At 37.6% G+C, this 16,481-nt stretch overlaps 1 protein-coding gene across 1 annotated transcript in view; it reads left to right on the plus strand.

Annotated features, from left to right (window-relative positions):
• Positions 1–16,481, plus strand: part of RLF (rearranged L-myc fusion) — a 142,816-nt gene that overhangs the window by 54,972 nt on the left and 71,363 nt on the right. The window contains exons 2-4 of the mRNA XM_006867585.1: positions 3,160–3,314; positions 4,838–4,919; positions 12,394–12,526. Coding sequence (XP_006867647.1) covers positions 3,160–3,314; positions 4,838–4,919; positions 12,394–12,526 — 370 coding nt within the window. The remainder of the gene's footprint in view (positions 1–3,159; positions 3,315–4,837; positions 4,920–12,393; positions 12,527–16,481) is intronic.

Consider the following 16,481-nt stretch of genomic DNA (forward strand, 5'->3'; position numbering starts at 1 on the left):
GTATTCCTTCCATCTTTTCTTGATGCATTCTGCATCATTCAATAATTTGCCCAGAGAATCTTTCAGTAAAGGTTAGATGAAATGTTGTTATTTATGTAACATAGAAACATATATTCTGCATTCCTTCTCTTTGCTCATTTATCTGGGTAGTGGCATCTTTGGGGTCAGTTTTATGATTCTTATGATGTTGGTTTTGTGTTTTATTAAAATTTGGGTCTTGATTACATAGCGACAGGAGCTTTTGTGAAAATATAGAGCTCCACTTAGCTAAAGTAACTGTAACAAAATAGCAACATAGGAAGGTGCCCTCCTAGTCTGGCTTCTCTAGAGAAGCAGAACCTATGAATCTGTGCTTAGTGGGCTCATATCAACAAATCCAGACTAGTTAGAGATCTAGAAGCAATAATTGGTGGTGTTCCCTGGGAACATTCAACAATGTTTAGCAAGACATATATCTCAGGCAGTGCCCCAGATAACCTCCCAGGAACTGTCTCAGCAGGCACAATTAGGTTGATCTCATCAAATGTGGGCAGAGGGGATGGATTACAAAGATGGAGTTATCTCTTTAGATGGGAGGGGTGGTACTGCCATCAAGAGTAATTCAACAGAATTTAAGGTCCCAGTGTCCCTGGCTTCCTTATTATTTGCTTATATGTCCCCATCTCAATTTTAGGATCCCAGTTTCTTCCTAATCAATGTCCTCACTGTAACATCAAACATCATTCGAGGTTGGGAATTCAACTGACATTGTAATTCAGTCACTTTTATGAAAAGACTTTGGGTTTGGTTTTTGGCATTGTCAGCTCTGACACTACTAGAAATAAGGCTTTCTTTCTGCTTTGTTTGAGCTTTAACTCTGATGCCCTGATATTGTATCTTTCTTTTACCACTTGATCTGTTTCCTTAACCACTGTTTCTATCTCTGGATTTATCTATTGGGGATATTTCATATATTTGGAATTACATAATATGTGACCTCTTGTGGCTAGCTTCTTTTACTCGGTAGTATTTTGAAGGTTCCTCCACACTGTAGCATGTATATGTCCTTCCTGCCATCTTATGGCTGAGTAATAATCCATTGAGCACATCACATTTTGTTTATTCATTTGGTATTGCTTGAGAGTACCTGTTTTCAATTAATTTGGGTATGTACTGCAGAGTGGAATTAGTTGTTATTAAGTGCCGTTGAATTGGTTCTGACTCAGAGCGACCCTGTATATGATTTCTGAAGAACAGCTTGTAGGTTTGAACTGCCCATTTTGTGGTTCGCAGTCCAGTTCTATTCCTATAGCATCACACCAGGAGTCAAAGGAGTGGAATTGATGGGTCTTAATTCTGTGCTTTAAATTTTTGGAGGCAGTACCCTAATTGCTTCATACAGAGATTACATCATTTTACGTGGTTATCAGCAGAATATTAGGGTTTCTATTTCATCACATTCTCCCCAACACTTTTTATAGTTCGTCTTTTTTTATTATAGCCCTCTTAGTGGTTGTAAGGGTCCTGGTGAGGTGTTGTAAGATAAGCACTGGACTGCTAACTGCAAGTTCGATGATTCAAACCTATCAGCTTCTCCTTGGAAACCATATACAGAGTTACTATGAGTCAGAACAGACTTGACAGCACTCACCACCAGATAGATTGTATTGAAAGTTTATATTGAAAGTTCTAGGTGGAGTAATTAGTAGGAAAGGAAGTAATTAAATTGGAAAGGAAGAAGTAATACTGCCTCTCTTTGCAGAAGTCACGGTAAAACATCCTTGTCTATTCCTAATCTCAGGGTGAAATTCTCCAGTCTTCATTGTTCAGTACAATGATAGTATTGTTAAATGCTGTCTAGTCAATTCTGACCCATAGCAACCCTGTATATGGTTTCCAAGGTGCAGCTGGTGAGCTTGAACCGTTGCTGTGGGTTTTAATCAAGTGTCCATAAATACCCTTTATCATGTTAAGGAAGTCCCCTATTTTTCTTTATTTTTGTTTTGTTTTGTTTTTTTTAATCATAAAAGTGCATTGGATTTTGTCACATTCTTTTTCTGTGTCTTTTGGTATCAGGCTAATATAGCTTCATAGAATGACTTAGGAAGTGTTTCCTACTCTTGTATATGTATATATACTTTTTTACTTTAATGAACTGTTGTTGTTGTTGTTGTTGTTGTTAAGTGCCATCGAGTCGGGTCCGACCCATAGCGACCCTGTACAGGGTTTCCGAGGGTGTAAATCTTTACGGGAGTAGAAAGCCTCATCTTTCTCCCGCGGAGCGGCTGGTAGTTTCGAACCGCTGACCTTAAGGTTCGCAGCCCGATTCGTAACCACTACGCTACCAGAGCTCCTTTAATGAACTGTACTAAAATAAAAATATAACATTAGCCTTTAATAAACCAATTGTTGTTGTTAAGTACCGTGGAGTCATTTCCGACTCATAGCGACCCTGCACAGGGTTTCCAAGGCTGTAAATCTTTATGAGAGCAGAACGCCTCATCTTTCTCCCACAGAACCACTGGTAGTTTCCAACTGCTGACCTTGAGGTTAGCAGCCCAACTTGTAACCACTACGCTACCAGAGCTCCTTAAAGTTGTTGTTGTTGTCAAGTGCCGTCGAGTCGATTCCAACCCATAGCGACCCTGTATAGGGTTTCCAAGGAGTAGCTGGTGAGCTTGAACTGCCAACCTTGCAAATGCTATGCAGCTTGGCGCATTAACCCACAGCGCCACACCAGGACTCCAGAGCTCCTTAATAGTGTAAGTTATTTCCTGAAAGCCTAATCACTTCAATGTGTGCAGAGAAAAATGGATTTTATTATGCTATAGAGATAAGGACCATACTCAGGAATAAGTCTTCTTATAGCAGGCAAGGGCATAGTCTTTTTCTTGTATACTTTTTGCTTGTCATGTGGTTGGTACTCAATTTAAAATTGTATTAATTAAACATATTTTTATGTCAAAAGATCAGTTCTACTTTTTCTGTACCACAGCAGAAACAATTCATTAAGTGATTAAAATAGTATCCTTTAAATCAACCAGAGACTATAAAAAAAATCAAATAAAAAGCTTATATATCTGTTAGAAAAAACAAGAGGGGTATAGTGCATTTGAGAGAACAAAGCCAATTTCTTTTGTTTCATTAAAAAATAATTATATCTTTAATTTTATTTTTCAGACCTTATTGCAATATGCAAGCAATAAGAATGCATCAGAACATATTGTGTATCTTCTGGAGGTATATCGACTTGCCATCCAAAGCTTTGCCAGTGCACGTCCGTATTTAACTACTGAATGTGAAGAAGTCCTCTTAGTGCTTGGCAGATTAGTACTGTAAGTTTAAGAATTTAATTTGCTCATAAAAATAAGACCCTTGGTTTCATAATGTTTGCCTCACTTCTCTTTCTAATGGCACCACATGCATTCTTCAAAGCACCAGCAGAGTCAAATCTTTGAAATTTCCTTTGCTCTGAATCTTCATTCTCAGTGCCCAGAAGTTATAGAACAAGGGAATCTCCAGCCAAGCAACGTAATATTTAACTGCCCTAGAATTTATTTTCCTACTTAGGCTTGGAATTTGAGAATGACATATCTTTCTGTACCTTAGGTCTGTTTAAGTGACAGAGTATCTGGAAACTATTGGTCATTGGAGATTACTTTGGGGGAAACACCTTAAAATTCTACAATTTGTGTTATTTGAACTAAGATTTTATTAGCAGAAAATATCAGGGTACGGTATAAGATCACCACTTAAAGGCTCCTCCATGATCATTTAGCTTGTTTTTTTCTATTAATTTGACTGCTTAGTGCCAGTTAAAAAAATTCACCTTTAATGTAATTTCCATATGCAAATGGAAAATATCAATAACTATTAAGTTTTACCTAGGAATAGCTATTTCTGTGTATAATTCTTGGTGGGATAATGTCTAGTCTGGATGATTTACTGTGTTTTCCTTACCTCTCACTTATTTCCTGTCCTATTCTCTAAAGCCAAAAACCTCTAACTCCATACCTTGATTATAAAAATCCCATTGGTCATTAACCAAGTCCCGTTTTCCTATACTACCTAAGCTTAAAGGTATAAAGTAATATTCTGCAAGATTTTAGAGAGGAGGTGCTGGTTGATTCGTATTTTGAACTGATCTTAAGGTTGTTCTGAGAACATGTCTTTTTTTTTTAAATGTGAATGCTTCCTATTATTTTGTTTCTGTGCCTTCTGAACAATGGTTATATATGCTTGGTTTGTTAGAAGTTAGGAAATAACGTTACTAAATCTTTTTTGCTTCCTCTTCCATTGACAGAAACCTATATAGATGACAATTATATATGTTAATCACTGAATCAGCTAAATTGATCTTTTTCTATCAGAATGTTTCTATACACTCCATCCCCAAATAAGGTCAACTTTTTGGAATATGGTTTCTAAAGGGGATATTGTTGTTGTTGTTAAGTACCGTGGAGTCGGTTCCAACTCATAGTGACCCTGCACAGGGTTTCTGAGGCTGTAAATCTGTACGGGAGCAGAATGCCTCATCTTTCCCCCGCGGAACTGCTGGTAGTTTTGAACTGCTGACCTTGAGGTTAGCAGCCCAAGTCGTAACCACTAAAGGGAATATAGTCTTACCAAATAGATCAAAACAACGTTATATATAAAGACTCCTGGAGTGTCTTTCTTTTCCTATCTCTATTTTTAAAATAGTTGAAAAGCCAATATAATAATGCCGAAAGAAATCTTGAAGAGTAAAAACCAATAAAAATAATGTAAACAGATATATAATGTATATTCAATATTGTTGTCATACTGTACTTAATTATGACTCTAATCACCTGTATATATTTACTTATTTATATTGTAGGAGTTGTTTTGAATTGCTGCTTCCAGTGTCTGAAAGCGAACTGCCATGTGAAATCTGGGTACCTTTCCTTCAGAGTTTACAGGTGAGCTCATTTTAATTCATAGGCTCCAAAACACCTAGTTAATTTTTGCCAGAAAGTTGAATGAGAAACTCAGAGCAAAAATACTCATTTTGTTGTTGGATGCTGTTGAGTCTATGTCAATTCATACATAGCAACCCCCGTGACAGCCTTAAAGGATTTTCCAGGCTGCAATCTTTATGGGAACAGTTAACTAGGTCTTTTTCCCACTAAGCCACTGGGTGGGTTCAAACGACAATCTTTCTTTAGATATATGTTGTTGTTTGGTGCCATCGTATTTGTTCCTGACTCTAGTGACATTGTACAACAGAGTGAAACATTCTAATCCTATACCATCATCACAATTTAAATGCTGTGTTTGAGCCCATTGTTGCCACAGCTGTGTCATTCCATCTCATTCAAGGTCTTCCTCTTTTCTGCTCACCCTCTACTTTACCAAACATGGTGTCCTTTATAGGAACTAGTCCTGTCTGATAGCATGTCCAAAGTACTATACAACAGAGTTTCTCCATCTTCATTTCCCTTCTTCCAAGACATACTTGTTTTTCTGGCATTCTTTGATAACATTGAATGTTCTTTGCCAACACCTTAATTCAAATGAATGAATTCCTGTTCAGTCTACTTACTCATTGTCCAGCTTTGTCATGCATATGAAGTGATTGAAAATACTGTGACTTGGGAGTGACATGATAGCCAAGAGAGGGAACGCTGTCAACCTCAATGAAAGACATAACTGAGTTCTAGAAGCTGGTAAAAGATCGTAGAATTACCATTGATTCGATATCTGCTGAAGTTGGGGTCTCTTGTAGTTCAAGATTTTCAATTTTAAGTGATTATCTTGGGCTCAGCAAGCTATGTGATTGACAAATACTAAAACCATTTCTTGAACATCACCTAACTCAACAAAGTTGATCAACCTTCATGGATGACAAAATTAATGTAAGTCCAGAAACTGGTGGAAGAAGATTGTAGAATTTAAGAAAGATTGAGGCTAATAAAGATAATTTTATGGAATGAATCATAACCAAGGTCATAGCTTGAATTTATCAATAGGATCCAGCAAGTAAGATCCAGTCAAAACAATGACTGCTGGGAGGCTCCTCTGGGTCAGTTAAATTCAAGGCAGAGGGGGTCGGTCGGCTCAGAAGGTTATGGCAACTGGTTTTTGGAATTCCAAAGGGGTGGTTTTGATAGATTATTTTGAATTACACAGGATGATGAGGAAGAAGTATAAGGATTATTAGGAAGATGTTTTAAGAGTGTTTAAAAATACATTGGTGAAGAAAATGCCAAGACAGCTGTGTCAAGGAATTTTTTCTTATGACAGTGCATCTGCTCATTCTTCAAGGGTAGCAAGGACTGTCCTATGAGAATTTTGTTGGGAAATTTTACCCCATTCACCCAACAGCCCCATCTTGTTCCTTAAAAAACATAATTTGAATCCCTCAAGGACACTCAAATTACTGTATAAGGTTTTTTGATGTATAAATCGAAGCATACAGAGCTCTTTGGGGAAGGTTTATTGCTGTAGTTAGGTGTTCTGGCTCTTAGCAACCCTGTATAGTGTTTCTGAGGAGCATCTGATGAGTTTGAACCTTGTGGTTCAAACCAATCTTGTGGTCTAGTATCTGTTCTACAGTGCCACACCAGGACTCTGGGGAAGAGTTAGAGAGATGGAAACACCGCCTTCAGAACTGTATGGAAGATTATATGTCAAGAAATAGTAACTTCACATTTTTATATTTTTATTTAATAAAAGTTTCTAATATTTTCTAGCAATAGTTTTTGACTTACCTTCATAAACGCCTTGTTGGTATTATCTGCTTTCAGCCAGGGTCCATCTCAGATCAGCAGTGATATCTCTCATTTGTCATCCTCTTCTGAATCCAGCTTAAATTTTTGGCGGTTCCCTGTGGATGTACTGCTACAACTGCATAATTTTATATTGTTTGATAATTTCTGCATTCTGTTAGATCACAGGTGGAGACCTTTTCCAGTCAGTTGATCAGGTTTAAGTCAGAGATTAGTGACCTCTTGCAGTGGTGCAGTCATTTATTTTGATGCATTCCACTTGGTATTCATCAGTTCTTGGGACCTTGTTTTTCACTGTTGCCTTTAGTGCAACTTGTGCTTCTTCCTTCAATGCCATTGGTTTTTGATCATGTGCTACTTCCTGAAGTGACTGAACATTGATCAGTTCCTTTGGGCACGATGACTGTATTCCTTCCTCCTCCTCTTGATGCTTCTGCGTCATTTGATAGTTTGCTTTTTAACATTGCAAATCAAGGTGTGAAGTTTTTCTTTAGTTCTTTCAGTTTGAGAAATGCTGAGTATGTTCTTCCCTTTTAGTTTTGTAACTCCAGGTATTTGCACATTTCATTTTAGTACTTTGTCTTCCTGAGCAGTTTTTTGTTTAGCGCTTTTACTACATCTTTTCTTCCATCCACTTTAGCTACTCTGCATTCAAGAACAAGTTTCAGAATCTCTTTTAACATCCATTTTGAGCTTTTCTTTCCTGTCTTTTTTAATGACCTTTTGCTTTGTTTATGGGCATTGGTGTTCAGTGCCTCAAATCTGTTCTTGGAAATGGTCTCTAAATTCAGGAGGGATAAATGCAAGGCTGTACTTTGAATCTCATGGACTTGTTTAATTTTCTTCAGCTTCAACTTGAACTTTCATATGAGTGATTGATGGTTTGTTCCGCAGTCAGCCCCTGGCCTTGTAACTGATTGATGATATTGAGCTTCTCTATCATCTCTTTCCACAGATGTAGTCGAATTGATTCCTGTGTATTCCATCCAACGAGGTCCACGTGTATAGTCGCCATTTATGTTGTTGAAAAAAGGTATTTGCAATGAATAAGTTGTTGATCTTGCAAAATTCTATTCTCTGATCCCTGGCGATTTGATCACTAAGGCCTAATTTTCCAACTACTGAGCTTTTGTCTTTGTTTTCAACTTTCACATTTCTGTCATCAGTAATTATCTATGCATCTTGAGTGCTTGAAGTTGATAAAAATCTTCAGTTTCTTCATCTTTTGCATTAGTTTGATACATAAATTTGAATAATAGACTTATTAATTGGTCTTGCCTGTGGTCATATGGATTGTTGTCGTATCGCTTATACCACTGTGTACTTTAGAATAGATTTTGAAATGTTGTGTTTTGACAATGAATGGGACACCATTCCTCATCACTATCTCATTCTGAGCATATGTGTTTGTCTGATTTAAAATGGCCAATACCAGTCCATTTCAGCATACTAATGCCTAGGATATCGATCTTTTATGTTCCATTTTATTTTTGACAACTAATTTTCCAAAACCACAAGGTTGGTTTGAACCACAAGGTCAGCAGTTCGAGCTCACTAGCTGCTCCTTGGAAACCCTATACAGGGTTGTTATAAATTGGAACTGACTTGATGGCACTTAACAAACAACAACAGTGTTCCCATTAATAATGGATGTTTGTAGCTGTTTCTTCTCATTAAAAGTCATGCCATATCAGCACATAAAGATCCTGAAGCTTTTCTCCAGTTTTATCTTTGAAGTCATTAACATAATTAAGGTTATATATCTTCCAACCTGAAGGACTCCCCTTCTGGCACTATATGAGACAGTGTTCCACTGCTGGTCATAAGGTTTTCACTGACTGTTTCTTGTAGAACTTGATCGCTAGGTTTTCCCTCCTAGTCTATCTTAGTTGGAAACACTGCTGAAACATGTCCACCATTGGTGACCCTGCTGATATTGATAATATCAGTGACAGAGCATCTATCAGTATGTCAGCACTCAAGTCATCACAGATTGAAAATGAGTGGAGGGTTTTTACAGTATATGTTGTTGTTGTTGTTAAGTACCGTGGAGTCTGTTCCGACTCATAGTGACCCTGCACAGCGTTTCCGAGGCTGTAAATCTTTATGGGAGCAGAACACCTCATCATTCTCCCGCGGAACCGCTGGTGGATTTGAACTGCCGATCTTGACGTTAGCAACCTAATTCATAACCACTACACTGCCAGAGCTCCTTTACAGTATATATTGGCATTAAATTCATGTAATGAGAAAAGGTTCCTTCAGATGAATGAGATGTATTAAAATTTTTATTTGTTTGTTTTAATTACTTAGCTTAGAAATGAACAGAAAGTCAATTTCCATTATTTAAAAACAATCTTCTTGATAGAATAAAGCTGTAAAGACTTTAAACACATATAATTAGAGTTATTATAATATATTATTATATTGTTGTGGTTAAGTGCCATCAAGTCGGTCCTGACTCATAGTGACCCTGTATTGGGTGTCCAAAGCTTTTAAAATCTTCATGGGAACAGAAAACCTCATCTTTCTTCTGCAGAGCACCTGGCCGGCTTGAATTGAAGACTTTGTGGTTTTCAGTCTAGTGCTTATCATATGGAGCCACCGTGCTCCTGTATTTTATTAATATTTCACTTAAATGATTATAAGATTCTAGGTTTGTAAACATTTTTGACTTGATGTTTTGTTTAGGAACATTGCTATAAATGGCAACTTAGGTTCCTAGAGAATATTGGTCCTCTAAAATGAAAAGGGGAGTCCTAGTATGGCGCAGTAGGTTAATGTGCTGGACTGTAAGGTCGGCAGTTCAAGCTCACTAACTACTCCTTGGAAGCTCTATACAGGGTCCTATGGGTAGGAACCAACTCGACAGCACTTAACAACAAAATAAAACAAGACTCCTGGTGTAGCACTGTAAGATCAGGACTGGACTGTGAACCACAAGATCGGGAGGTCAAACCTACCAGCTGCTCCTCAGAAAAACCTATACAGGGTCACTGTAAGTCAGAACCAACTTGATAGCACTTAACAACAACAATAACAAAAAAAGGAAAAACAAGTTAAAAGTTTGAAATACAGTAATTACCACTATTTTTTTCTAGTAATTTAGGATAAGGAGACATACGCTGCTGTTAAGTGCCGTCGAGTTGGGTTTCTGAGGAGCGGCTGGTGAGTTTGAACTGCCAACCTTGATTTTCAAATTGACCTTGAGGTCGAGTGCTTATCCTGTGGCATCACCCCAGGACTCCAGAGAGACATATACCTGTTTGTTGTTTTTAAGTTAAATTTCTGGCCTTCTTTCTCTTCTATATATAAGCACTTTAAAAAAAACAAAGTATTGATAATTACATTCTGGGTTTTTTTTCGGGTGGGGGGAGGGTAGATAGAATAAACTTACAGAATTTAGACAAAAAAGGATGCAGCCGATGGTGTCATTAAATAATATCTGTTAGAAGGAAAGTTTGACTGTGTGAATGCTACAGAATCCTTTAAGAGAAACTGTATCAGTTACTGGCAGTGATGTTGGTAAAAGTTTCAAACTGTCAGCTGGTCATAAAAGCCATCTTAATAGTTGTTATAATTAGGTGCCGTCTAGTCAGTCCTGGTGTGGTCTGTAGGTTAATGCGTTGGACTGCAAAGTTGGTTTGAACAGCAAGGGCGGCCATTAAAGCTCACCAGCTGCTCCTTGGAAACCCTGTACAGGGTTGCTATGGGTTGGAACTGACTCGACGGCTCTTAACAACAAGTCAATTCTAACTAATAGCAAAACACCCTGTGTACAATGGGAGGTAACAACATCCAGTCCTCTGCCATCCATCCTCACAATTGTTGTAATTTTTTAGCTTGTTATTTCAGTCACTGTGTCAGTCCATCTTATCTTGTTGAGGGTCTTCCTCTTTTTCACTGACTACCTAGCATGATGTTCTTCTCTAGGGACATGCAGCATGTCAGAATGGCATGAGACGAGTCCCACCATCCTCTCTCTAAGGAACATTCTGACTGTACTTCTTCCAAGACAGATTTGTTCATTCTTTTGTGGGCAGTGCATGGTACATTTGATGTTCCTCACCAGTACCGTAATTCAAACACATCAGTTCTTAGGTCTTCCTTATGCATTGTCCAGCTTTTGCATGTATTTGAGACAGTTGAAAATACTGTGGCTTGAGTTAGGTGCACTTTAGTCCTGAAAGTGATATCCTTACTTTTTAACACTTTATTTTAAAGAGGTCTTTGCAGCAGATTTGCCCAATGCAGTACACCTTTGATTCCTCGATTATTTTGCTATGGGCATTGATTTTGAATCCAAATAAAATGAAATTTTTGGTAACTTCAATCTTTTCTTTGTTTATCATTATATTCCTTATTGGTTCATTTGTGAGTATTTTGTTTTGTTTTATGTCGGGGTGTAATCCACACTGGAGGCTATAGTTTTCATTATTGATCAGAAAGTACTTCAAGTTCCCTTTGCTTTCAGCAGTCCAGGTATGTCATCTGCATTATCACAAAATGTTACTAAGTCTTTCTCCAGTACTGATGTTGTATATAGATTTTCAGATTATTTGCTCAAATGAATGCATATTGGATATTTGGTAGTGTAGTGGTTATGAATCAGGATGCTAACCATAAGATCGGCAATTCGAAACTATCGGCTGTTCCCTGGGAGAAAGATGAAGCTTTCTGCTTGATGTACAACCTCGGAAGCCCTGTGCAGGGTCGCTATGAGTCAGAATCGACTCCACGGTACTTAACAACAATAACTATTAAGATATTGTTGTTGAGTGCCATCGAGTTGGTTCTGACTTAGCAGTCCTGTATACGGTCTCCTAGGAGCTGCTGGGGGTTTGAGTTGCTGACCTCATTGTTAGCAGTCTGTTGCTTATCCTACAGTACCATACCAGGATTCCATTAAGATTTTCTTTGGTGTGTTGTAAAGTGACCACTGAGTGGTAAAGTACTCACAGTTATCCTGTGTATAACAGAATGAAACACTGCCCAGTCACACACCAATCTCACAGTCATTGCTATGCTTGATCCTATTGCTGCTGCCACTGTGCTAATCCATCTAGTTGGAGGTCTTCCTCTGTGTTACTGACCTTCCACTCTACCAAGCCTGATCTCCTTCCCCAGTGTCTGGTCCTTCCTAATAGTTTGTCTAATATGAGACTAAGTTTGGCTATCTTGGCCTCTAAGGATCGTTCTGGTTTTACTTCTGCCAACACAGATTTGTTTTTCTGGCAGTTTATGGTACCTTTAATATTCTTCTCCAATGTTCTGACTCATAGCGACTCTATGTAGGGTTTCCAAGGAGCGGCTGGTGAGCCTGAACCATCAACTGTACGGCTCAAACCAACCTTACAGCCCAGCACATTAACCTACTGTGCCACATCCAATATTAACACAAGGAGCCAAATTGAATTTTGGTGATAGATTTATCTATAAGGAATCTGTTTTAAAGTACCCTTTAACTTAGTAAAAACATAGTAGTTTCATAAAAAGCAGCAACAGATTTCAAAGACTTGAAAGGATATCCTTTTTTGTTTGTTTTTAATAGGTCCAAGTTATAAATCCTTTGAATTCATAGATGTTCAGATATGTTGAAAAGGCAAAACTACTTTTTATATTAAGTATTCATCTGTTTTCTGGAAATGCTGTTTTTTGCTTTTAGGAGTCACATGATGCATTGTTGGAATTTGGGAATAATAACCTACAAATATTAGTTCACGTTACCAAGGAAGGGGTATGGAAAAATCCAGTTCTTCTTAAAATTCTGTCTCAACAGCCAGTAGAAACAGAAGAAGGTAAGTCTTAAAATATTACTGACTGTTGTTAAGTGCTGTTGAGTTGGTTATGCACAGAGTGACTGTGTTTCAGGTTTTCAAGGAGTGGCTTATGGGCTTGAGCCTAAAGCCTTGTTGGCAGTCTAATGCTTAACCTGCCACACCAGGACTCCTTTACTGACTATAGTAGAAAAAATTTTAATCCTTAAAGATCAAAATCTATCGTGGAGTAAAATTTTGTGAATTTGACCTAGTCATTATCTTTTCCTTTGAGGAGTAGTAAAAGTGAGATAATCAGCATTTAATATTTTGCTTATTTCAGTAAGCATTCTTGCATTTTTAACTAGTATTTTAAATTTCCCGTTATCCTCCTGTTTGTTAATATTATATTAAAATAACATTAAGTACTAAGCTTCTGAGATACAGACTAATAATTTACTTTTATTTATTTGTAACTACTATAAAAATAGTATTTTTTAATCTGAAATATGCTTTGTTTATAGGTTATAATTTAGGGACATGAAAAAGTTCTTTTATGTTTTATATTTATGAACTATTAGAATTCAACATTTTGTGAAAGAATGAAATTTTCTGTTTGTCATCTTATTTATTATCCATAAAACTGAAGCTTTATGGATATGCGTTTACATTTGCATTTTAGGCACACAGAACACTTCAGATATAAACAATAGTTGTAATTTCATTTGCTTCTAATTAGTTGAAAGTTCAAAGGATCACATTTTATCCAGTATGATTTTATGGTAAAAGTAGATTTCAGAAACAGTTATTATACTTTTAGGGGTACCTTTAGAACAAAGAACAGATTACTTTAATGTTGTTGCTAAGTGCCATCAAGCTGATTCTGACTCATAGTGACCCAGTACAGGGTTCCTGAGGAACAGCTGGTAGATTTGAACTGCAAACCTTGTGCTTATCCACTTTAATGTTGGTATCCTAAAATATCCCAGCTTATTATTCCTTCAATAGTTTAATATTTAAGGACTTATTAATCAAGTATGATAACATATTATATACATGCTGCTTGGGTTTTCTTATAGGGAGAAGATTGACTTAAGGGAATTTACATTTACTTTTGGTCCCTCTCCTTTGAGAATTCTGCTTATCAGTTGTACTGACACCCCCCCCCCCAAATAATAATAATTAAAGAAGGATTAAAAAAAAGTAATAAGGACAAGAGATTACAAACTGGTAGAAAATAGATAGTTTTTTTATTGTCTGAAGAGGTCTTCAGTAAATAGCATCCCATTTTATGTGTTGTTGTTATTGTTAAGTACTGTCAAGTCAGTTGCAATTCATAGTGACCATATGTAGAGTTTCCAAGGAGTGGCTGGTGGGCTTGAACTGTTGACTTTGTGGTTAGCTGTCTACTCCTATCCTATAGAGCCACACCAGGACTCTTTTTTTTTAATAGTGATGGTGATGGTTGTATACCACCAAGTCAGTTCTGACTCACAGTGACCCTGTATAGGGTTTCCGAGGCTTTCAGTCTTTGCAGGAGCAGAAAGCCTTATCTTTTCCCTGTGTAGTGGTTGGTGGGTTCGAACTGTGGGTCTTGTGGTTTGAAGTCTAGTGCTTATCTTATGGCACCACTGCACTCCCCTCCTTTTTATATTGTTGTTTAGTTCTGTCAAGTCAGTTCTGACTCATAGTGACCCTGTATAAGGTTTCCTAAGGGCGAGTGACTGGAAGGAGCTCTTGTAGCACAGTGGTTATGAATCGGGCTGCGAACCTTAAGGTCAGCAGTTCGAAACTACCACGTGTTCCATGGGAGAAAGATGGGGTTTTCTGCTCCTGTAAAGATTTATAGCCTTGGAAACCCTGTACATGGTCGCTATGAGTTGGAACGGACTCCACGGCACATAACCACCACCACCAAGGGCAGCTGGTGGTTTTGAACCACTGACCATGTAGTTCAGACTTTTACAGTCCAGTGCTTATACTATAGCACCACACCAGGACTCCCTTTTTTATGTAATTAAGGCTAAAATACCACCTTTATATTGAAACATGATGTTAGAGGCAGAGACAAGTGCAGAATTAGGCAGATTTCTATACCCTTTCAATAGAGGTCACAGTGAGGCAGAGAAGAATGCTTGCTTTCTGCAGGCAAGCCTAAGAAGAAAAGGAGCGACATTGAGTTGTGTGTCCAGTTTATTTTTCCTTGATGCGCTAATTAGTTATGTCACCGTACCGCAGTAGGTAAAGTGATACAACTTTTTAGTTAGAAAGCCATCAAGACATGAGGAGAAACATTGTTCATTTAAAACCTGTTGTATCCTATCTCTTTGGTGATTAACTACCTGTAAACTACCTGTAAACTATCTGTAAGGTTCTGTCTGAATGGAGATACACATATATAAGGAATTGTGCTGGGAACCAGAAGTAAGCAGGTGTAGTCACCTGCTTTCATAATTGACTCCTAGTGAAATTTCAGGTCAGAAGCATAGAACACTTCCGTTACACCTTCAGTGCTGCTGAAGTACATATTAAGAGGCCCACAAGCATTTTTTTATTTTATTAAAATTATTTAATTTGATGTCTCATGGTGGTGGTAGTGTAGTGTTAGTTGTATGCTACCCAGTTGATTCCAACTCATAGTAACCCTGTATAGCGGTTCTGAGGCTATAAATCTCTACTGGAGCAGAAAGTCTCATCTTTCTCTTGTGGAACGACTGGTCAATTCCAACTACTGACCTCCCAGGTGGTAGCCCAGCTTGTAATCCTCTATACTACCAGGACTCCTTTTATGTACCATACTCATCTCAAGAAAGCAACAAAAACAAAACTTTATCATTGAGGCATATGCTAAGTACCAGGTGTTGAGCATTTCTGCCTGACATAACCAGTATAAACATCATGTCAGAGCAGTTTTTTTATTTATTTAGAAATTTGAGGAACCTTTATTTTAAAAATCAAAACCTGATACATGAAAATAGGCAAGAGTGAGAAACAAGCATTTTTGGGACAAAATGTTTAGCTGGTGAGAAAGATTGCAGAAAAATAATTTACTCCCAAAATTAAGAAATAGAATAAAAAGAAACATACTTAAATATTATTTTTTTAAAGGACCATTATAATAGAAGGTTAGAAGACCTTTGAAGGGTTAGAGTAAAATTTTTATAAGTCTTAACTAGAAAATGCCTACTCTTAAGTGAGGATTATTTTGCAACATGATTTGGGTTTTAAAAGTAAATAGACGTTTAGGACATTTCTCTCAATGAAGGCTTCGTGGGAGTAAGGCGCATATGGCCCAGAGAAGCTGGTTGTAGCAGAAGGTGATTGCTTTCTGCAGAGGATCTATCCAGCCTAGAGGTGGTGTTTATAGCCTCTGTTCCTGCCATTGGCCTGGATGTGGTAGAGGGTGCACAATGGCCCAATGGAAGCCAAAAGAAGAGGGATTTGATCTACCACATAATGATTTAAAAATGAGAATATTTCAATATTTTAAAGACTAAAAGAAGTATTATGTAAAGCCATCATGCTATTTCTGTCTCTCAGGAAGGTTTTTTTTTTTTTTAGTTTTTATTGTGAATTGAGTGACAGTTTACATGAGAGAACATTGGTTTTACACTCATTGTTTCATTGCAGTGATTACAATCCCCTCCGTGCATCATCATTCATCAGTATTTACTTCTGTTCCTCTGGTTTTTTTAGGGGGTGGAATGTACACAGAAACACTCAGGAATAGATACTCATTTAAATAACCAAAGGGCACATTCTGCAAACCTGCCTGCAGGCCACCAACATACAGCCTTTGTCTTTCCATGAGTCTAGAGTCCTCAGATGCTCTATCTCTCCATGTCCTCATCGCTGCCTCCATTTCTGGTGTCACTGCTTCTCTGGATAGGGTCCCACATTCCACTCATATTCTTCTCCCTTGATGGGCCTAGGGTCCTCTGTTCTTGGACTGTAAGATTAACTACTTCCCCCATTTTGTTACAGAATCTCTCAGTAT

Source organism: Chrysochloris asiatica, unplaced genomic scaffold, assembly GCF_000296735.1.
Source record: "Chrysochloris asiatica unplaced genomic scaffold, ChrAsi1.0 scaffold00106, whole genome shotgun sequence".
Classification (NCBI taxonomy): Eukaryota; Metazoa; Chordata; class Mammalia; order Afrosoricida; family Chrysochloridae; genus Chrysochloris; species Chrysochloris asiatica.